The sequence below is a fragment of the Numida meleagris genome, chromosome 2 (assembly GCF_002078875.1).
Source record: "Numida meleagris isolate 19003 breed g44 Domestic line chromosome 2, NumMel1.0, whole genome shotgun sequence".
NCBI classification, from domain to species: Eukaryota; Metazoa; Chordata; class Aves; order Galliformes; family Numididae; genus Numida; species Numida meleagris.
In genome coordinates this window covers 141,330,101-141,354,056 of record NC_034410.1, presented here as the reverse complement: position 1 = coordinate 141,354,056, position 23,956 = coordinate 141,330,101, and the positions used below count along the sequence as shown (strand labels likewise).

Below are 23,956 nucleotides of genomic sequence, written 5' to 3'. Positions count from 1 at the left end.
ATCCCAGCTCCCTCAGCCGCTCCTCATCAGGCCTGTGCTCCAGACCCCTCACCAGCTTCATCGCCCTCCTCTGAACACGCTCCAGGGCCTCAATGTCTTTCTTGCAGTGAGGGGCCCAAAACTGGACACAGTACTGGAGGCGCGGCCTCACCAGGGCTGAGTACAGAGGGACAATGACTTCCCTACTGTTATGGTTTTGTGATTTTTGTTGTCAGTATTCCACATCATTACATCATGTAAGGCATGGGCAGTTAAAGCGTTAATTCCCTGGTTACTGCAAACTGCCTTTTTTTGGTGTGGCCCTCCGAGGGGGAGGGGAGGCGGTGCACTCCCCAGGGGTCTTTGCGTGGGAGGGGTGGTGAAGCCGCCTGGGAGACGTGGGGTTTGTTCCTTCCTGCCCCGCGGAGAAAGCACGTGGTCCTCCTGCAGTTTACTGTGTAAGATTTTTAGCCTGTAAACCCTCTATTTTAATTCTACTAGCCTCATTTTGATATATTTAGTAAAATTAGTTGTTCCTCCTCAGATTGGTGCCGCTGTTTTTGTGTTAGATCCGCCTAAGAGTCCCCCTCTTCCCTTTGTTTTCCCAGGTTGCGGCTCCGCGGCTTCTCTGCCGCTTTAGCCGCCGGACCGCCCGGGGGCTGGCCCCTACTCGCCGGCAATTTTTTTTTCTTTCCTTCCTCTTTTCTCATTTTTTTTTTTCTTTCGGGCCTGTCCTCCCTGTCACGGACGCAGACCCTTAGATAATACCGTGACACTCAGTCTCAGTCTGAGATTTCAGTTTCCAATGAAACACAGGTGTTTGTGGCACTGGCTTGTGCTTTCTGTGTCTCAGGTCCCCCTTGATTCCTGGATGAACCAGGTGAGCACCCAAGTGACATTTCCGAGCCAAAATATTTTCAGTTTTTCACTAAAAGCTCAAATTCTGCCATAGGAAAACCTGATCATTAAAAAAAAAAAACTTTTATTTTTTACTTGAGTAGAAGAGCCCTTTTATTCAGACAGCTGAAGAATGTCAATTGAGAAGTCAGGCATGAAGTGGGCTATAGGACCTGGGTCTCCTTGTAGAGGTGGCTGTATCAGTGCTCACATGGTTACAAAGTGAAGATGTTAACTCCAACTGCATATTAAGCAATGTTTTAATAAACAAAAGGATTACATGTTGTGGTAGTGAACTTTCTGCTGGGAAAACAACTTAAGAAAAATTTGGAATGAATAGTTATTCAAGCAGGATGGCATCAAACTGTACATCTCATATGTCATGCTTTCCATTCTTTTCTCAGTTTCCAAGGTTAAGAGAGCAAATGTTTAACACAATCATCATGTGCTATCAGACTTCATTGAACACGCTCATGGGAGGAACATTTTGTTCCTTTATTCCTACCTTCAGCTCAATTAGATGCATCTTTCTGAGGCCAAGTTCCTTTGTGCAAGGACACATTCTTCTCATAATTGCCTTTTAAACAGGGACCTTTTTCAATATTTCCTAAATAATCAGTGTTTTGAGAATCTGCTGTATATTGATACCAACTTCTTAGGCTTCTGTCAGGTTTTTGTTTAAAGTACTGGTTGTGAATCATTTGTCAGCACAGCTATTTTTAAAGCACTTTGCACTGAAACACAACCTCTCAGCTCCAAGGCCAAAATAAGACTTCTCACTTTCAGTCACTACTGGCCTCCATTTCTCTGGCTATCTTCTTGTGTTGTTTGAAAAGCAGACATAGAATCCAAATTGAACTAGATTTTCCTTCTTCTTTGTTCCTCTCTTTTGACTTTTGTTTCTTATTTTGAAGAAGTCGTTGAGAATTCTTCCCACTTAATTAGGAACAATCTATAATAGTGATGTTAATGTTAGCTAGGAGCTCCGGTGACAGATTACTACATCATTTTGCTGTGTTTTGAAATATGGCTACAAATATGCTCACAGGTAGAAATCTGAGCCCTACCCAGCAAAATTTCCAGATTTGGCTACAAGGTGAGAAACAGCAGATGGATTTCCAAAGGAGAAGAGGACAAAGTAATAATTACAGATACTGCTGTGACAGTCTTTTCAAAATCTCTTTAAATATAAGGTAACTGAACCATATTTTTGTTATATTTAGCAGTATTTTTGTCGATCATTGATGAAAGATTATATTCTTCATTAGGTGGATCATTAGCTGATGGAAATCAGTGTACCTTCGTGGCTGTTGTTGAAATTTTCCAGATTACTCTCTGAAGATATGCACTTTATTTTTTATTAAGATTTTGTGATCAAAGTCTGTGACCTTTATCTTTTCTTAATAGAATTGTCATGTACAACCAGTAAAAATAAAAAAGTTATTTCAAATGTTAAGAAACAGATGAATTCTCAATAGAGAGACAAAGATGTAGTCTTGTGGCCACAGACTCCTACTACTGCTCACCTCTCACTACTGATCACCTCTTCATTTCTGCACCCTCTGAGACGCAGCAGCTGACTATGTGTGGTTCCTACCCTCCTTTAGAGCAAAGCAAAGCAGATTTATTCTCTCTTTGCAGAGGTATTTTGAAGCAGAACAATTGGGGTTGATTTCTGTGGACCTGTTTCAGTATGCCCTGAATTAAGAGACTTCGTGTGAGCACTTCCATGTGTTAGCTGAGTGGATACAACAAAGATCTGAGGGACGTCAACTCCAGAAATTGTTGCAGATGTTCTAGAAAATATAAAATGGTGACTATACATTTAGAAAAGACATGAAGTTGATGTTTACACAGTGTACAAAGCACATAAAGAAAGAACTGCTCCTCCATTTCATGTAGAAGTGTCAGATGTGAAGACATAAATGATTATTCAGTGGTGCAAGCAGAAAATATACCTGGGGAGGTGGAGCTGATCTATGTGCCCTGCTCTGAAAAGAACTTCATATCTTTTTCCAATGAATTATGCCATAGAGGAAATTTCCATGGAGGAAGCTTTGTTGAAAAAAGAATTACAGCACAATCCAGTTAATGCTGTAACACTGCACTTTCTAATGAATGTTATACCAAGGATCTTTGAGCACTACATATAGCTCTCTGGTTTTGGACAACAGTTATTTTTCCTTCAGTTATTGATGATTATATGATGACTTAAATTTAGATAATTACAGCAAGTATAGGTAAATGACATTTTAGTCCTATTATTTGCAATTAGGCAGAATCTAAGCATAGCATTTCCTATCACATTAGAGTGTTGCAATTTCTTTTTTTGTGTGTGTGAATGGGCTGTCTGAATGAATGTTGAGACTTGATTCAATTGTCTTTTCAGAGGTGTCAAGTGTTATTTACAGCATACACAGGTGTCTGAGACATCTTCATGGGACTGGCAGCTATCACAGAGAACCTGTGGGATGGTAGTGATTAGCTGGAACAGCAGTAGAATTTCAAATGAAACTGCACTGGCCACTTATCCATCCTGGGCTCCTTCATCTAATCATTACCAGGTAGAATTCCGCTCCAGTTTAAGATCCCTAGTTATAAGTGTAAAAATAGACTTGTTCTGCTCTTGATGTCTAAGACTGCATTGTAGTCAGTCAAGATTTAAGACTCCATTCATTTGCTTGGATGTCATCTTCAGTGCCACAGGAGACCTAGTGAACCCCACTTTGCCTTTCGCTGCCAGTCCCAAAGGAAATGTATCTCTTACAAGTCCTATCTTGTCGGTCCTTGTTCCCTACAGGGACAGGCTGAGAGACCTGAGACTATTCAGCCTGGAGAAGAGAAGGCTCTTGGAGTACCTTATAGTGATCTTTCAGCACCTGAAGGGGGCCTACAGGAAACCTGGGGAGGGGCTTTTTATAAGGGCATATAGCGACATGGCGAGGGGGAAATGGCTTTAAACTGGAAGAGGGTAGATTTAAACTAGATATTAGAAATTCTTTACTGTAAGTATGGTGAGACACTGGAACAGGTTGCCTAGAGAGGCTGTGGATGTCCCCTCCCTGGAGGCATTTAGGGCCAGGCTGGATAGGGCTTTGAGCAACCTGGTCTAGTGGGAGGTGTCCCTGCCTATAGCAGGGGGTTGGAACTTAAAGGTCCCTTCCAACCCAATCCATTCTATGATTCTATGATTCTAAATGGAAACCTCAGGAACCTTTGGATATCTCAGATGCCAACAAATCCATAGGCATCCAGTTTCATTGCTCACCTGTTCAGCAGAGTCCATGGGTCCTAGATAGCAATTCAGCTAAGAAGTCAGTCTTCTTTATGGGGGACATACCCAATCTCCATTTAGCTGATACAGTGAAAGATGTGTGCCATCATAAAAGCAGTTCACTAGGGATTTACAAATCATAATGATAATACTTTGTCCACTGTCTTCTGACAAACTTGCCACTTGCTAGTTAAATCAGGAAAAAGATTTCTCTTCTAAGATTGAAGTGTAAGTTTAAAATTCCTTGTTAATGCAAAGCAGACCACTGAGTTGTGTGTTGTTGATTGACCTACTATTATAAGAAACTGAGGAAATAAAAATTGGATTACTCAGAACACTTGCTTGAGCTAAGCTCTTCTGGCACAAAATTCTAGCTCATATTTCATTCCTAATATGCCTTATATGCTGGAGGTGCTAAAAAGAAAAAAAAAAGAAAACAAAACAAGAACAAGAACAAGAAATGGATTTATATTGAATTTGGGTAACTGACAGTGATCACTATCAAATAAGAGCTTAAACAATCAATTGTTCAGCAGTGCAGACACTATTGTGAGGTATTCAGAGCATTTACATATGCAGACAAAATCTCCTGCCTTTCTCAGTCTCTCTGTCTGTCTGGAGTACAGATGTGTACACCAAAACTCCACCATTTAAAAACAACAGCAATGATGATTATTTCAGTGGAGCAAAAAAGATGACACCAAGATGGTTCACAGAGACTGACTGGATACAGCATGTTTGTGTAATTTTGAGAGGAAGCTCCATCTAAATATAAGGTAGCAATGGGAACCCAAGGCATGTGATTGAAGTTGTCTGCTGGGTTTACACCTGGTTTGAGAGCAGTGCCCTGAAATCACCACTGCAACTTTAAGCGTCCCTTGATTTTGACCATTGTTCAGGAGGGGTGGCAGTCTGGTAGGAGAGAGAACATCTACTGTTGCCTCCATCCCCATAGTCCTTTCTCTATTGTTAACCTGCCTATTTTTATAGCAAAGATTTAGCACAGCTCTAAACTGCAATTCAGTCTTCCAATAATCACCTGCTACAATACTGCACTGCTGGCACTGGCCATCACAGGAGACAAACTGGCTAGCTGAATGCACAGAACAGGCAAATGTTGGGTGAAAGATGGTGAGGTGATGTAGTGCCTTGCCGACTCTCCCTGTAAAATCCTGCCCTCTAGACTCATTATAGTTTGTAGTAAAATTTGGACTCTGCATAGATTAATTTTAGTAGTATAAAAGTATATTAATTTACTCTATTGAGTGTAGGAATGGTAACATCAAGGGCTATTAATGAGTGTGTAGGAACAATAGCAATTTAGTTGGTAAGAAGCAAGCCAAAAAAATATCCTGCAGTTAAGATAAAAAGAGGCAAGAAGAATATCGTAGTGTAGATTTTTTCTGTCACGTGTTCATTAATCACAAGTCATCATGGAATTCTACATCCATGGGGAACTGGCACTCAAATATAAGTGATATTTTATATAAAAACAATGTCATAACTGTAATAAAAATACTACCTCTACTAGTCTGGAGAATAATAGCACCTAGCCCTTACATCTCAAATCCAGCCTTCATGTCAGAGGACAAAGCTCTACTAGTGTCAATGGACTCTGGATGGCATGGATTTGCCCATTTCATATCAAATGATGAAACAGACTTTGTCTTCAGAGGAGACATATTTTTCCTTATGAAAGTAAATAGCTATGAAGATGACAATAAAGACACTGCTGTTTTTCAGGCTGTCTAACTATTTTGCATCTTGTTCTTTAAGAAAAAGAAAGGAAGAAAAAGTAATTAAAGACATTTGGCTCCTCTCCAACTTATATTGCCAAACCATCTATGCAAATACTTATTCCCAAACTGTTTCTAACCTGGGCAAAATTACAGGGTCCACTAGCAGACAGCAAATGCCAATAAAGACGAAAATACTCTCAAAAATGTGTTTATTTGAGAAAGCAATGTCAAGGTACTCCTCTCCAGAGGTTTATCTTGTATTGAAGATCCAGACACATAATTTAATGTTTTACACCAATTTTATTTCAAGACTGACATTTTGAAGGGGAAAAAGTAAAATAAAATTCTTAGGAACATAACCTGACAATGAGTTGACACTGACATTTAAATTAATTGATTTTTTTTAAAAGCATCTACTGTAAAAGTTGCGATGGTAATCAGTTGTCTTGAACTATCTCTTTCCTTCTGATTTTGTACGTGCAAAGGCAGAAATGGAAGATTTAATTTGCCTGGTTTTGAGGCATTTGAAAGTAATTTATACACTGAAGATGTCTATTGAAAAAATATCTATTATATTTCCTGCAATTAATGTGTTCTGATAAGACTGCAGTATGCAACACTCATGTGAAAGCAATGTAAAGCAAGTGTCAGAGTCAGATAACAGAGTCTAAACAAACTTTGAGTACCAGCATAACCTAAAAATTGGTAAGGGTATAATTATGTTCTAACTAGCAGATTTTTCAAATGGATAATAGGAAGAGAAAAGTTAATTCCTTCAAAATAGTGCTGCACAAATGGCATTCTGACTGGTTATAAATGAGACAGAATTTTTATAATTAGTCCTAATGATAATTACCCAACTTTTATAATTGGATAATTCACATTTGCAGCATTCACAGCATCCATAAGGGCATACACAGGAGTATATTCTCTCAGTTGCAGACAGTGGAGAACCTATTTCAGTGGGACTGAAAGAGCTGAGATAATAATGTACACTCTGTTAAAAAAAGATTCCTCAAGCAAAAAATGAAAAAAAAAAGAAAATACCAATGACAAGTCAGATTGACAGAGTTTGCCTACCCATGGCAGAACAGATTTCAGGGAGAAGGATCTCCAAACTTACATTCAGACAGAAAGATGTAGTTTATCAGCTATTTCTTTTCTGAAACCACAGTGAAGGGGAGTTATTGAAAGTGAGATATGTACACGCTCTTAAATCAAAAATGGTTGAAAGATGAAGCAGAACTATGGGGTAGTGGCTGAAAACTCACCTGGAGTGACGAACGTCCTGTTTGCAAAGCTACTCACTTACACAAAAAAAAATATTCCATGTAATCCAGATATCAGTGGAAATGAGTTTAATAAGGAAGGATTATCTCAAGTAACGAAAACTGTAAAAGATGGGAGTCATTTGTTTTGGCAAGGAGACAAGGGAGAAACAATAAATTGTTCAAGAACAAGCAGGAGAGTTGAACTAGAGGAAATAATATTACCTAAAAAAAAGGAAATGCATGCCTAATTGAACTATGAAAGTCTTTGTCATAGAATACTATTGAAACAGGAGTGTTTCAGTCTCAGAAAGAAAAAGAATACTTCAATGGTCATCAGAATAACCATATTGCTAATAATTAATTTGATGAGTATTTTATGTGGCTTGCTAACTATTTCTTTGATTATTGTTAGCAAACATTTGCTGTCCAAGCATGATGTCTCTTATTATTCTCACTGGAAGTGAATGAGATCATCAGTAAAGATGCATGTATTCAGAAAAGACTTTTGGAATTACTTTTCACTTTTTCCATGGAAATGAAACTAAGCTTCCTATGGGAAAGATGGTGGCCATTGTGCTGGAGACAGCAGGTGTTTAAAATTGTTCCTGCTGAGCACAGTAAAGGATTAAAATTTTAGTGGATTGGGAGGGAGATAAGAACATATTTTGCTGAATAGGGAGCCAATATGATGAACTGAGACATTTTCCAATTATCTTGAAGTGAATACAAACTACAGTTCCTTCCTAAACCACATTTGAGGGCTGTACTGAATATTTTTTGATGATCAGGTGAGTTATGAAATGTAGTAGAAAGCAAGTTTTAATTTCTTGACACACTCAGTTTGTTCAAGGATAAATGACAATAGGAGAATACAGGGACAATCACTGGCAATCAAAAATGTAATTAGCTTCCAGAAAGGTTAGTGTTTTATTTCTCCTTTCCCATTCCTTAATGAAAAATTACTTATCGAAAAAATACCATGCATTCAAAGTGTTTCAAATTTCAGTGTAGTCAAACACAAGCAAGAAATATGTTTCATAGACAGTGTGGGTGATATGTCCTGAGGTGTTAGCACAGTTACTTTTTCAGTAAGTAAGGTCAAATTGTGTGTGAGGCAGGAACATTTAGCATAAAAACAACATTAATAATTCATAAGACAGAGTAGTGGAATGATAACATATAGTGATTGGAGGGAAAAAGACAGATGAACAATGAAAGAAAAAGCTCACAGAAAACCAAAGCCAACAGGATATAGAAGTGAAAATATCAATTAAGCTTTTTCTTACAAAGTGCTCACACAGCTTCAGTCTTACAATATGACAGTGTTTTTGGTTTCTGTTATTTGCTTGCTGGTTGTCTCAAGCCAAAGCAACTCAGGGCAGAACCTCCTATCATATCCCTCCAGCCAACTACATATTGTTGCCCTCACTGCAGAAGAGTAAAGAGAAACAAAGCTATCTGGGTGTGAAAATACAGTACTGCTGTGGTAGGAGGCAAAGGGACAAGATGCTTCAGATCTGAAAAAGAAGGATTTAGCTATTCCAGCCTTTAACTCCAGAGGAGCTTTATTTCTGAAACTTTCTCAGAAGCCTGAAGTCTCCCCTGAAGTCTTGGAAGTCTTGGCAGTGCAAGATGGCATGTAACTTATGCAATGATGGTCTGGGATTCAGAAAATAGGTCTTTTCTCAGCTTATGTTTCCTAAAAGGCATTAGGAATATTCATAATTTTCCTGAAACTAGAGTTCTTATAAGATAAGGTTTCTTCTAACTGACTCTGGTGCTTATATGTACCAGTATAGGTTATTGCCTGAAAACAGCACGTCAGAAGTAGTGGAAGTGAGGCCACTAACAGCAGCTGGGAGGTAAGAGCATTCACTGAGGACAGCAGGCTTGCAATGAACTCCTTCTCTGCTCTTCATGTTTAAATATAATTGATCTTTCTCAGTTCTATACTTAGTTCTTTGAGCTAAGGGCAAAGATGAAGAGAAAGCATAGACGAAGATCTGCTACAGAGAAGCAAAATTTCTGACTTGTACACTTTCCTTCATATTTCTCTGAGAACAGCAAGATTCCCCCACAGTGTCAAGAACTCAAACTAGATCTTCTGAAGACAAACCTTCTCCAGGGGGAGCTGGTCCAATGCATTAAATTATCCCCCTGATTTGGTGTCACTTGGAAACTTCGCAAAGGTGCGTTGACCATTACATTTGAGTGTGGCAATCCAGTTAATTTATAACCATCATGTAGTGCCCACTCAATACATATATGTTCTCATTATGGCTGTGAAGATACTATAGGATCTGTGTTAAAAGCTTTCCTAAAGTCAGTGTAATTATTTAACTCTCAATCTTCCCTCTCCCACAGAGTCTGCCATTTCATTAGGGAAAGCAAACAGATTGGTCAAGCATGATTTTCTCTGATTTATTACCCATGATTTATCCAGACTCTGTGTTCACCATCACCTTGTCCTCTGTGTGCCTGGATACAGCATCTGTGTATAACACCAATTTTTCAACAAGCCCTGGAAAAAATCTAGAGATGCAAAGTGTGGGATGCAGTTCTTGGCTACGTGCTCCAGCTACCAGGAGAAGAAGTTACGAATTTTCGTATAAAGTGCAATACTCTTTAAAGAAGGGCAAGTACTGTGTTCTGCACCAGAGCAGAACAGTTTGACTTCCAGTGGCTGGGTTTTTCAACAACTTCTGCACTCTAATGTTCAGCACTTACAAGAAACAAGACATAATTTAAGACTCACTCTTGCCTAGATTGTTGACTTTTGCGAATATTGGTTTTAGACACTGATGTCACTGTGCATTGGTGTTGACATCAGTTAAGTAATTACTGTAAGAGGCCTTTGTGTTATAATGCCTAAATATGCTACTTTAATCCTTAATTTTAACCTCATTTGTGTACCACATTCATACTTCAGTAATGCCCTGTGTACTTCAGTGACATTCCCATAGCAGGCAAAAAGTGAAGGTGATATAAACACTTATTTTAATTATGAGAGGAATGTAGCTTGAGGCTGGAGTGAGGAAGAGCTGTCATGTATGTTCCTACATACATTTGCAGCCCTGAGTTAGACCCTCAGACTTCTCATACAAGATCAGGGCAGAGAATACATCTCAAAAGACAGGTGAGATTTAAAGTAGCGAGTAGGAAAATCAGAGAAAACAGCAATCTTTGATCCCAGGTAGAACTGAGTTAACAAGTTGACTCAATAAAAAATAGCCTCAGTTACTACTATTTATCTAAGGGACAGATTTCTTGTCCTGAAAATTTTACAAACTCTCTGCTTCGGATATGAGGTTCCTATGTTCTGCTGATGCTCTGGACTTACCTGTTCACAGTTACAGATTGTTACCTGTGCAGAAAACAGGTCTGTGCTTTTCAGTAATCCTATGTTTTATGAGCATATTCAGAGTATTTAGAAGTGACAAAAAATTTTAGAGGCATTTTCTAGTAATTGATAGAGCTGTGTAGAGCAAGTTTCTTATTTTCAGTGAGCTGGTCTGATTTGGGTTAAAAATGAACAAACAGAAGAAATGTTTTGTCCTTTTCCTCCTCTGCATTCCTGTGAGTGATAAAATTTGAGCTGCGCTGCCAAAATAATCACAGCTTAGAAAGCTGCTTTAAGGGATGGGGATTATCTCAATTATCACAGCTCTTCCAAAGGTATGAGCATAGAGGACATCAATCTGATAAGACAAAAATCCTTGCATTTGTGTTCCCATATCTATAAATTCTATAATGCACCCAGAGGCACCAAATACAGTCACACTCATGCAGTGCCTTACTCAGGCAAGTAAGAGATCAGGATTATATGGTGTTCTGAAACTGCGTAATGGTAATACCTAAGAATAGACTGTAAATTACCTGTCCCTTTGTTCGGATGCACACTGCAGCTCTGCTGCAACAAGAGTGTCCCTAAGACTCAGAAATTCTTCCAGTGACAGAATTTAAGGTCATCCTATAATGGTCATAAAATTGTGTGTGCCACAGTACTCCCCAGTTTCCTTCCCAGATTCAGATACAAACTTTGCTGGAGGGACTGTCAACAAGATGCATCTCACAGCCAGCTCAGCTGTACATGTGCCTCTCTGGTTGCAGGTTGAACTATTCCTTGATGCACTGGGTAAAGATGGGTGCTCTGCTGATACACAGTCAGCAGAGATTGAGCACTGGAGGTGCTCCAAGCTGGAGGTGTTCAAGACCAGGTTGGATAGGGCCCTGGGAAGCCTGATCCAGTGGGGGGCAACCCAGCCCACAGCAGGGGTTTGGGCCTTCTAATCTAAGCCATTCTATGATTCTATGATGTCTGCTTAATTATATTATGTGTGCATATTTTTCAGACAGGAGAACACTTGACTTGCTGTCTTCTCTGTTCAGATACCTGTAATGTCTTCACAATACTCTCCTGTTTCCTCTGACTTCTGCCTCTTAAAATTAGTTTTTGCACACACATAAAATCACACTGCATCTCTTCTATACATACTCTGAAGCTTTTTTAATTGCAAATGGAGTCATAGTGTGGACTGTAAGTCTTGGAGAGCCAGTAACTGCATGTGACCACAACACTTTTACATTGTGTGGCAAAGATGGCAAAGCTCAAAAAGTTTCACGGTCCCACTTTAAAACTGAGCCCCTGGGCAGGGGGCAGGTAGAGATGGGGAGAAGAGGTATATTGAGACCAATCCATTCATCATGAAAGTAAAATCTTGCTTGGCTGATGCTTTTCTTCTCTTCCTGCTATTCCTATTCAATTAAATAACTGTAACAATGGGAAATGACATAATTGTTTGATTGGGTTTCTGGAAATATAACACATGTGCTTTTTGACCCAAACAGACTTGCAGAGCAAGCAGACAGAGGAAATAGCAACAAGAGACAGAATCCTGTATTAGACTGGAGTCAGGACAGAGTGGTTAAAAAGGTAAAGGGGAAACAAACTTCCTCCATGGCCTGAAAACGTGTATGCTGAATTATACTGATGTCACTGGCAAACACTTTGAGTTCAAGTTCCTCAATTATACAAAATTGTCAAATCAAATACTAGAATAATTTAGTAATCCCACATCTGCTCAGCACTCAGGCTGTCTCTGTGTAGATGCTCTAATCCTGTTTGCAGGTATAACTGTACTGATGATGCTGTGCCTTCCGAGAAACAGGATGCTGCTTTAGCCAGTATGAAAGAAAAAAGATGTGAGTAGGTTTGGAAAAAAAAAACACATCTCCTGAAAAGAAAAAAAGGAGACAGGTGGGCTGCAGATAGCAAACGGTAAAGCTGGGAGACCTGATGAAGAGGATGACTATCTTTTTAAAGATCAGATAAAGTTATTTCCAGCAAAGCCATGAAAAATGTTTTTTTCCTCTCTTGTGTAGTGGCTCAGAGAATATATACGTTCTTGAGTAAGTCAATTTTCTGCTCCTGCAGGAGACCAGATCCTGGTCAAGGGACCAGGATAAAGGGCAACATGGGATCAACTGCATAATGTACTGACGTTACACTTGCCATTTTTTCAACAGACTCCTTTCTCTCTGTTCCTTCATTTCCTTCATAGGAAGGAGATTGGCAGAGGACTGAAAAAAAAAAAAAGAAACAAAGTATATATCATTAAAAATATAATGAGGTGAAGGAAAGATCGCTTGAAAGTCAGCATATGGCAGCCAGGCCAAACTCTCAAAGCAATGGAAAGCATTATTGATAGGTGATATCAATAATAAATGGGAATAGGAGGTAAGAAGCTGAGAGGAGGATGCAAGTGTGGGTTTGCACTTAAAGAAGAGGGATGGAACATGTCTGGGCTAATGAGGCAGCAGCTGCTGTGCTAAGGGCAGGAGGTTACTTGCTCTGACTTCTCTTCTGGCTTTGTGCACGCAGGGAGGGACTGGGAGGTTATGAGCCCTTCCCTTTCTAGTACTTTGCTCGAGAAATCTCTTCCACTCTGTATGGCACTGGGGCCAAGTTGTTCAATGAGCCTCAGTTCTTTTAGGTAAAAAGCAATGCTAAAGTCTGCAGATGTGGATGATGGAAGAGCCAAGCATACAGCTGGCAATGTGGTCAGAGCACCAGCTCTGTGAGAAATTTTTTCACTTCATATTACTGAGTTGGGGAGAGCAGGGTCACTCCTGATAAGTGTCCCCAAGTTAGCTGCTGAGTGAAAATTACTGCAAGCAGAAAACTAGGTCCACAACAAACAAATTACACCGACCAGAAGGTGGCATTTGGATTCTTTCAAACACAAGTCACCTCTCTTGTCCCCTCTTCCATGTTTGTGCTAAGCATATTCCAGTGCATCTCAAACTTCTGTTTGCATGAAGGTAAGAGGAGGCTATTCTTAGTACTGTCCTGCCAAGACTCACAATGACTCACAATAAATTGTTTCTAATAATTGAGGTTAGGGCTTGATCCTGCCTCTATTGACAACAGCAACAATAACAACATTATTGTTGTTTCTAAGCAATATAAAGCTGAAGAACCTGTGCTTACAGTTACCTTCACACATCCTCATCACAGCTCTGCTCAGCAAGCATCCTGCCTATTTTTGGAGTATCTTTAGAATCCCTGAATGTGCCAAAGGTACAAAATTTGTCTGGAAGTCTCATGAGTTTTTCTCAAAGTGTTTCAGAAGCTTTGAAATTTCTCTCGGGATGGAAGAATAACAAATAAATTACTGTCTTTGTCTTGCTCTATTTTTTCTAAACAAGAATATGAAAATGAAAGCCAAAAGGAAATCAGATCAGCAGATCTCTTCCTCAGAACTTCCCAGGAAACAATGTTATAAAAAATAATATTGGTATTTTAGGAAAAATCATTCTAACTCTTTAGTGAGTCACCTCTATTTACCTAGCCCTTATGGCTTTTGCTATTTGTGTCCAAGAAGTGCTGCTCTTTCTCCTCCAGTTGCCTTCTTAGTGCTGAAGACATGAATTCCTGCTGTGGTTTAACCTGGTAGACAGCTCAGCACCACCCAGCTGCTTGCTCAGTCTCTCCAGGTGGAATGGGGGAGAGAATCAGAAAGGTAAAAGTGTGAGAACTTATGGGGTAAGTTAAAGGCAGTTTACTGGGTAGAGCAAAAGCTGTGCACACAAACAAAGCAAAACCAGGAATTCGTTCAGTAATTCCCAACAACAGGCAGACAACTAAAACATAAGTGTGCTATCACTACTATTTTCATCAAAAAATCTAACACACATTCAAGTTTCTACAAAGGAAATTAACTCTATCCTATCCAAAACTATGACAATGTCCAAACCTAGATTCAGTGCACCTTTCAGAGTCTAAGACAAGCTTTGAAAATTAAGGATGAGGATAAAAAAATAAAGTTCTCTTCAGTGAGTTCTCCTCTGTCATAGAATCATATTTGAAAATCTTATCATTCTTTCTAGGGAAAGTAGTGATGGAACTATGCAAAGAAATGTGCTTCCAGCAGCTGTTGTAAGCAGATTATCTCCAAACAACATTTTAAAATCCCATATTTTAAATAGATATTTAGTCGATGATATATTTACTGAAATGGTTCTTTCCTGATTTCTTTATGTTTAGACTCAGGTGAGAAAAGTTGAATGTATGCCCTCAGATAATGATTTTTGTTTGTTTGTTTGTTTTGCTTTTCTGTTAACATAGCATTTGCAACAGGATATCCTTCAGGGAAGTTTTTCTAGGGTGTAATTTCCATGAAACCAGAGAGAGGGGAAATTATTTCTTACCTTAAGCTGAATTGAATATATCCCTTGCTAAAATCTCAGTTGCTTCCTAGTGTTGCCTCCAGGCTTTGCAGCACTCTCTCCCACTTGCAAGGGCTCTTTTTTACCCTTGAGAACTTCAGATAATTTACTTCAGAGAAGAGTTGTCATATAGGATTTAAACAATGATTTAGGACCTATTACCAGGAATAAAGGGGTGTAAAAATTGGTGCTATCATCTGGTTTGGGTACCAGTCAGTGCAGTGTTGTGCCTTTCAGATATACTTAAGTGCACGTTATGTAGTGTCTGTCCCCTGAGAGCATCTTACACAGTTGAAGCTACTGCAGTGCCCAGGAGCATTTCCCGACAATTGCTGTACCACTTGCCTCATTTAGTATCATCCCATTACTCTTAGTTATAGCCTCCTAATTCACTTTGTAAAATCGTCACATTTTGGATGCATAAACCTGCCACGTATGTTCAGGAAGATTCATATTGTGTTATCCAGTACACAAAAAGCACAGCACACACTCTGCAGAGGACAGTCTCCTCACTTCAGGTTGTGAAAAGGAGCATGGAGTAAACCTTACAGTTTGCATTTGATTACATGTGAGTGGAAAGAAAGGAGTCCAGAGTCCTTTTATCCCAGTATACGTATCTGAGGAAAGTTAATAAGTCATATCCTAAAAGTGCCCACTTCTCACTATTGCATATAAAGAGAATTTTCTCTCTAAAATTTGTATAAAAGTCCACACTGAAGTCATGTAAAGCTGGGTGAGATATACTCAGGCTATATTATTTTATATATATATTCAGGATATATTCAGGAACAGGCTGCCCAGAGAGGCTGTGGATGCCCCATCCCTGAAGGTGTTCAAGGCCAGGTTGGATGGAGCTCTGGGCAACCTAGTCTAGCACCAACCATCTGGAGGTTGGTGGCCCTGCCTGCAGCAGGGGGGGTTGGAATTGATGATGCTCAGGGTCCCTTCCAACCCAAGACATTCTGTGATTCTATGATTCTATGATTCCACCTCACTTCACTGTGCCAAACTGTCCCATAAAATGACAGATATCTCATAAGGGTCTCTCTAGCACTTAAAAAAGCAGAGCACGGGGAAAAGGATGGCAGCATTTCGTAACCCCTCACTGTCCCTGCTGCATAGCCTGGGCTATCATCCTCATCATTGCAGAGCTGTGTTATGACCCACAGCTGTAAGGTGTTGAGTGCTCTACTTCCATTCATAGCATCAAAGCATCCCCTGGACTCACCGTTAAGCAATCAGCTGTCTGTCTGAGAGAGGATGTGAACAACTTCCTGGTTCAACCTTTGGGACATCTGTCTTTATCTAATTCCAACTGCAGTTCTGACAAGCATTAAGCAGTGTTTTCACATCTGATAGATCCATCCATAGATGGATATTAGGAAAAAATTCTTCTCAGAAAGAGTGGTGAGGCATTTGAACAGGATGCTCAGTGACGTGGTGGAGTCACTGTCACTGGAAGTGTTCAAGAATCACATAGATATTTCTCTGAGGGCCAAGATTTAGTAGGCCTGGTGGTGATGGGTTGACAGACTAGATGATCTCAGTGGTCTTTTCGAAATATAATGATTCTATGATTCTGTGATTCTAACTTTGGGACATCTGTCTTTATCCAGCTCCAGCTGCAAGTCTGATGAGCACTAAGTAATGTTTTCATATATAATAAATGTATATTTAGAAGAATGAGTTTAATCATTCTTTAATCTTATAGCTTTGATACAATGATCAATAGTAGAAATAGGAAGGTTAGGAGCTTGTTGTTGATATCTTACAGTTGCAAGTGAACTATACAGAAGTGTATTCTACTCTTGATAGCAATATGAGGAAAATAAACTGGATTTCCTGATGCTGCTCAGGTCATCCTTTTTTCCCCTTAGCTGAACATTTTTTTGTGTGAATTTTATCTATAACTTCAATAAGAAGCATGTGTTATTGTAGCCAGAACCAAATGTTTTAGTATTGCTGCAGTGTGCTTGCCATTCCTCTCCAACTTCAGCCTCTGTGAAGATTACAGCATTTGCTATCATGATGCAATTTTAAAAGTGACTTTTTGCTTGCTGGAGGTCAATAGGACAGAAGGTTATTCCATGGAAATTATTTCTCCCATGGTTTAAAAAGGAAAATTCAGGTCACATTACTTAAAAATGTATTTCACCCGCCTAATATTTCAGTTACTCACTTTCTGCCAATCATACTTCTCCAAAGTTTCCTCAGATATTGTTAAGAGCTGTGTGTTTTACTGTTCATCTGACCTGAAGGCAAAGGTAGTTCTCATCAGAGAAGGAGATCTGCTTTTCTGTAAAAACATACATTCCCCAGTGAGGAAGGAAATGAAAAAAAAAAAAAAAGCTAATTCTGAAGTCAGCAAGTGTTTTCAAGAACTCACTGGATTTTTTCTGCAACTAAGAATGTATCATTTTAGAAGGAGAAAGTTGTATTTGTTAGCTTTCTGACTGCCAAGTGTCTTATTAATCCTGAGTTCAGGTGGATACTGTGTTAGTGCCTTCACCCTCGAAAAACCGCATAGACTCTGTTCAGTCGAGTAAGTTGTCTTCAGACTCTCATTGCACTGTGATGTGGCTTTAGCTGATAAATCAGGCAGAGGATCTCTTCCCTCTCTGCTCTCCCTTCAATACATTAATATTGATTATTTAGAAGTAAGGAGTCCCAAGGAGTGGAAGTGGATATGCCTCAGTGCCTTGAACAATTTTTTTCTCTCTATTGGGACAGTATAAGGTAAATTAATAGCGTGCTTGCAGATACTAGGTAATGTTAATGTACTTGCTATTGATAGAGTGAAATAACATGTGTAACTTCAGCTTTACTTAAAACAAAACATTAATTTTCCAAGGCCACTAAGATTTATGTAGCTGGTCAGTAGAATGCATGTAATCTTTGTTTTTAAATTCAGAAAATTTGCTTTTTTAAACACAAAGAGGGTTTGTATTGCCAGATGAAAGACAAAAAGTGACTTTAATTCATTACTTATGCTCTCAGGCCCTTGTCTGCCTTTAATCTAAGTTCCTGCTTGATTTTGTGGGTAAGAAGCTGGGTTTTTTACTAGGTAATAATACATAGCAGCATTATCCCCTGTGATTCTCCGTCTATGTGAAAATGCACAATCTGTAGTTTTGTATATGTGTCAAAAAATGTTTCCATAAAAGGAAAATCTATTGGCAATGAGGGAAACCCAACTTTTATGTTAGTTTATATGTACGGTTTGTGAAATTATTGCAGTCATATTGACTAAGTAGAGGGTATTTGGCAATAGTCTGGACTTGTCTTGGTTGGAAGCACAGATAGTATTGGAGTCACAATACTTTCTTGACATTGATGTATACTTAAAACACCTGCAGTCTATCTGAAGTCTTCCTCTCATAGTTCCTATTCTGCATGAGGCCCATCTCTCTCACTGCGATAGGAACCTTGGAGGAAATTGCTAGTGTAGACCAGCGGACAATCTCATGCCATGTTGGTGATGGCTGCCCTTCCACCATGTGATTTAACAGGGATCACAAAATAGCATCTTGGATCGGGAGGCATTGAAGGGATTGCCATACACATTCAACATGCTGCCACATTCCCTTTTCTCTGTGCAATTTGTCTGAACTTGAAGTTGTTCACCCATCTGTAACTCGAAAGTAGTAATAAATTATGGGTAGAACTCAAATTACAGCAAATTTGGCCCTGCTTTTCTCTTTACACTCTGATCCTAATTTCTGCAAACGTGTTTCTAGATCATAAATATTCATGGAATAGCTCATGTAAACAATTTTTTCTATGTGTTATTCATGCACTGTTTGCTTTGATTGTCCAAGTTCCTCTATGTGTTACTTATGGTGGGTGAACCGTCATAAAAGTCTCATACTGTTACTGCTGGTACCTGAAGGGGTGACTGAATTTTCTAGACAGGAATACAGCAAACAACAAACTGTGGATAATGAATTGCAAGTAACAAATAACAAAATATACAGAATGACTATTTGGAGGAATAATTATTTGTGGCTAAAATCACAAAACTTTTAGGATTTGCAAGCATTTTTTTCTCCCAGAGAAACTGATATTCATTTGAAAGCTCATGAATGATAGATAATCTCATCTCACAAATAATGACAGTTCAAACCTCAATTAAACAAGCCTCACAAAACTCCTGGGAGATAGGCAGTAATCATATTTCTATATTACTAAAACAGATACGTGAATATTTTCCCAAAGTCTAGCATTTGATGGGCATTTTAATACCATTGAAAGAAACATACTTTCTGCAAATGAGTAAAAAATACCATTTTTATAGCTGTTAGATTCCAACACGCAAGGAAATTAGATGAAGGTCACTCAAGAAACCATCTCTGGCGGACTGAATAGGGAAAACAACATCGTTTATTTGTGGCAGGTCAGCGCACAGCCTCTTCCAAACTTATTGAATCCTACAGTTACTTGACAGCCTACCAACCCACAGAGCAAATGTCAAAATTTCCTTCTCACTATGTGTTGTTCCTTTAACAATTAACTGTAGGCACAAAATGTAGATAATGTGCACTTATCCAGCCCATCTGAGGAGAACAAAACTTGGTTTCTGTTGCAGGACTTACAGAATTATAAGTGGATATTACAGAATTCATTATTTGCTATTTGTACTAAGGGGGCATCAGTCTCCATGGTCATGCAGATGGCCAAGGAATCTTTCTGCCTGTTTGACTGCCTAACTCACAGCTATATAGCACTGACAGCTCAAGTTCTAACCACAGTCATATTTTTCTGACTCTGTATCTACCTAGGAATTATATAGTAAAGTTGCACTACCTTCAGTATGCTCACAACAGGAGGAACTCCACAGCACAAATTTCTTTACAGATGCAGAAATCAATGTTTATCTCAGAGAACTTATGATCAAAGAATAAAGTTTATAGATCAGTTTTCATTATGCTTCAAAAGAGGCAGGGATGTAGCAAACCAAAACTTCTTGTAATTCTTCCAGCAGTCCCTGTGTTGGAGCACTTTTGATATCAGCCTGCTATTCTCCTACTATAGCCCCTTTTCACAAGAGTTAACAGGAAACTTCATTAGCCACAATGTTAGCAGTTCCTTGGTAAAGTTCCTGAAAAGTACTTTCAATGATCCAACTTGATTTGGGGTATTCTGTACTCTCTGTACTCAGAGAATTGTAAAGAGGGCATTTTTTAAGAAGATATGCAATAAGCAATCCCAAATTTTCCAGTCTTCTTATGTAAGGTGACAAAAAAGCAAGCATCCAAATTTCCTCATCTTCTAAATGCATGTTTCAGTGCACAAGTGCAAGTATGAACTCCTTTAGGTTCAGCTTCTTGGGTTGGAAAGAGAGAAAACAAATACTTGGTGGGAGGAAGATGGGGGCATTGCAGTAAAAAGTATCAGCACTGAAGCTGGTCTCCTTCATTAGTATGGAATAAACCGTTGCTTATAATAGTACGAATGGGATCTGAACTAGTCTTATTTTCCCTGTGCCTTTCAGTCTTTTTCATCTTGCTAATCTAAGATCTTGTCTCTTTGCTGTTGCATTAACAGTCTTGCTCTCAAACTGCAAGAACAGTTTCTACAGCCTGACATTTGTCCTAAGGATAATATAACTTCTGGATTAGGAAAATGGTTTGTTAAACTAGATCAAGGAAATTCTGCTGGCCTCACAGAGCCAACAGTAGCTCTCTTTCTGATGCACTGTCAACTCTAACCAGCTGATTCTCCCTTTTCTTTCTTTTCCCAGTAGGTGAGCACACTTAACAGCCTTCAAAGCAGCCATGCTTCTTCTTTCTTTCTTGGAGTAGGTAATGCTCCCCATTCTCAAAGCAGGAAAAAAGCTGGGGTAAGTTCCTATTAAGCCAACACAGCTCTTCTTAAAATCTCAAGGCATCAGTGCTCCTACCCTCTTGAACCTTTCATACTCTTAACAGCTTGTGTCTTTCACTTTCCTTTTTCAGCTGGAGTTTTTGAAAACTTACTTTTCTCTTCCTCCTGCCTGAAGATATTTCACTTACCAGAATGTTTAAATTCCCTCACAGTGCAGTATTAAGGAGCTGGTGCAAGTTTGCAACTTTATCAGTGTACTGTCACACATCTTCCCCAGTCCGGTGAGTGCTAGGAAAATAGGCTCAGAAATGGCAGAAAAGTCAGTGTCATGATACCTAGAAGGAATGCACCTTGTGCTCCCAGGGCTGCGCTGTGAGTTAGACCCCTGTAGAGGTCTAGTTCTTTTTCTGCCATTGATTTTGGTTCTGACCTTTGGTTGATTGCTGAATCCCCAATTTTCAAAGGTGCTGAATGACTGCTATTAGGTAAAATTCTGTTTTTAACTGAGGTCAGTAAGAGCTTTGCAGCTGGAAGCTAGGATTTCATCTGCTGCTGTGGGTGATCAGAAAATCATGCAGCTGGGGAAGGTGGGCTTAGTAAGGGGAGAGGTTAAATCAACACCACATTGGAAGTAGCATTGGCTATGTTTAGTTAACTTCAAGATATGATTCTGCCCCTCAAGTTGTGAGGCAGATTACTGACTGATCTGATAAAGTAATGAATTACTTGTCAGTAAAAGCTGAGCCATCCAGCTTGTGAAGTGAATGATTGATTGTAAATGGAATATAAGAGCTTAATACCAGACATAAGCCTTGTTAACAGGGGAGATGAAGGAATAGCATATGATGTCTTCCTGGACTCAGTAAGGACTTTGACGCTATTACCCATAAGATCAGAATCTGTTGATGTCTTGGCTGGGTGAACATAGTGAAGTGCATCAAACACTAGCTTAATGGCAAAGCCCAAAAGTTAGTCAGTAATGCAAAGCCTACACAGAGGACAGTAACAAGCAGAGTACCTCAGGGATCAGTACTGGGTCCAGTCTTGTGTGACATCTTCAGTAATGATCTGAATGATGGGGCAGCATGCATGCTCAGTAAATTTGCAGATGGCACAAAACCAGGGGGAGTGGCTGACTCCAAAGAGGGCTGTGCAGCCATCCAGAGGGACCTTGACAAAAATCTCATGATGTTTAGCAGAGAGAAGTGCAGAGTCTTGCACCTGGGAGGAAAAACCCCAGGCATCATGCTGGGGGCCACAGCTGGAAAGCAACATAGCAGAAAAGGACCTAGGACTTCTGGGATTGCTGTCTGGAGAGGAGTGGGCTCAGGGAAGACCTTATCGCTCTCTACAACTGAAAGGAGGTTGTAGCTAGATAGGGGTCAGCCTCTTCTCCAGGTAACTAGAGATAAGACAAGAGGGAATGGCCTTAAGTTGCTCCAGGGAAGGTTCAGGTTGGATATTAGTTTAAATTTATTCTCAGAAACAGTGGCAAGGCATTGGAATCCAGCTGTCCAGGAAGGTGGTGAAGTCACTGCCTCTGGAGATGTTCAAGAAACACGTAGATGTGACACTGAGAGACATGATTTAGGGGGCTGGTGGTGACGGGTTGACAGCTGGACTAGATGATCTTAGTGGTCTTTTCCAGCCTTAATGACTGTATGATTCTGTGATATCAGTTTGAACATGTGCCAGCAACATGCACTTGCTGCTAAATCTAATAGTAGCCTGGGCTACTTTAGGCAAAGTTTTTCCAGCAGGTCGCAAGAGATGATCCTTCCCCTCTGCTCGGTACCGGTGAGGCCACACTTGGAGTATTGTGTCCAGGGACATGGACATACAGGAGAGTCCAGCATAGGGCCAGCAAGATGATCAAGGGACTGGAACACCTCTCTTATGAGGAGAGGCTGAGAGAGGTGTGACTTTTTAGCATGGAAAAGAGAAAGCTTATAAGAAAGTGTGAAACTGCATTTTTGAATAAAGGCTAAATGGAGCTGAGCTATAAGCTACAGGAGAGGGCTGAAGAAATCACTTAAATATAATGAATGGTAATGGTGAAAGGGTATAACAAAAGAACATGCACCAGCCAACAGAATAGCTGATTTGTTTGCAATAAACTACCTAAATGATGTGCTTCCTGCTATGTGCCTAAGGACAGGAACTTTCCAGCATCAGGAAGCAAATCTCAGTTGTCATAGGTGTTGTAATTCTGATGACTCCAAAGGTTCTAAAATGATTATGCTTGTAAAGAATTAGACCCAACCTGCTTGTCCAGTTTGTCATCTAAGAAAAATTTGATAGAGCATTCACAAACTACAGAAATGAAAACACTTTCCATGTCCACATTTAAATGCAACTTCTTTGCCCATCCTATTATAAATAAAACTACTTGATATTTTTCATTCACATCACTTATCAATAATAAAAAAGTGCTTCCATTTTTTTCATATTCTAGCCCTGTTTGCACGTTATTTCACCATGTTCCCCCAAATAAAAACATAAGCAATGTTTCTTCAGTGCCTTTTATTTTAATCTCTTTGCAAAGTGAAAAGCTTTTAGATTTTCCCTGCTTAGTTTTTCATATCGTCACAAGATGATGTAGGGTATTTTGCTTTGTTTCTCTAATCAGACAGATCATAAACATAATTCCAAAAAAATGCTTGAGAATTTAGATAGCTAACAAGGCCTGGCTAATTTAACCATGAGCAATTGATGATTTAAACTGTCAGTTTCTAGTGGGGACGTTAGTTCATATCAGATACCAGAAGAAAAACTGACCATGTGATCAGATTCTGACTGAATGAAGTTTCCTTCCTTGATGCCCAGGGGGCTGGCAGCTCAGACATAAAGCAGCAAAGAGGGATGATAGGTCTGACCCTACTTCAGATCCATTCTTTGCAATGCTTTTATTTTTTTAAAGTTTAAAGAAGATAAGCTATCTTATCTTGTGACCAGATCTAATTACAAATCTCAGATGTGTTCAGAGAATAATCTGTTTGGTAAAATGTTTTCATCTAAAAACAACCTTTGCAATTCTGTCTCCTTTCCTGGAAATCTCCAGCTTGGGTTTCCCATTTTATCTTTTTGTCTTCTTCATCTTTGAGAAATTTGTCATGATTTCATTGTCAGAATAATCTTCACATCTTATCCTCACTGTTTCTATAGATCTGTGCCTCTCCTAATGTGTCTCTGTTATGATTCGCCAACCCTCTCAATATGGGGAATTTTGCAGGATGTCACCTGGG

General features: G+C 39.4%; 1 protein-coding gene across 1 annotated transcript in view; it reads right to left on the bottom strand.

Annotated features, from left to right (window-relative positions):
• LOC110393521 (maestro heat-like repeat-containing protein family member 2B) overlaps nucleotides 1-3,814 on the bottom strand; it is a 7,290-nt gene extending 3,476 nt beyond the window's left edge. Inside the window, exon 1 of the mRNA XM_021386422.1 lies at nucleotides 3,778-3,814. Within this exon, the coding sequence (XP_021242097.1) occupies nucleotides 3,778-3,814 (37 nt within the window). The remainder of the gene's footprint in view (nucleotides 1-3,777) is intronic.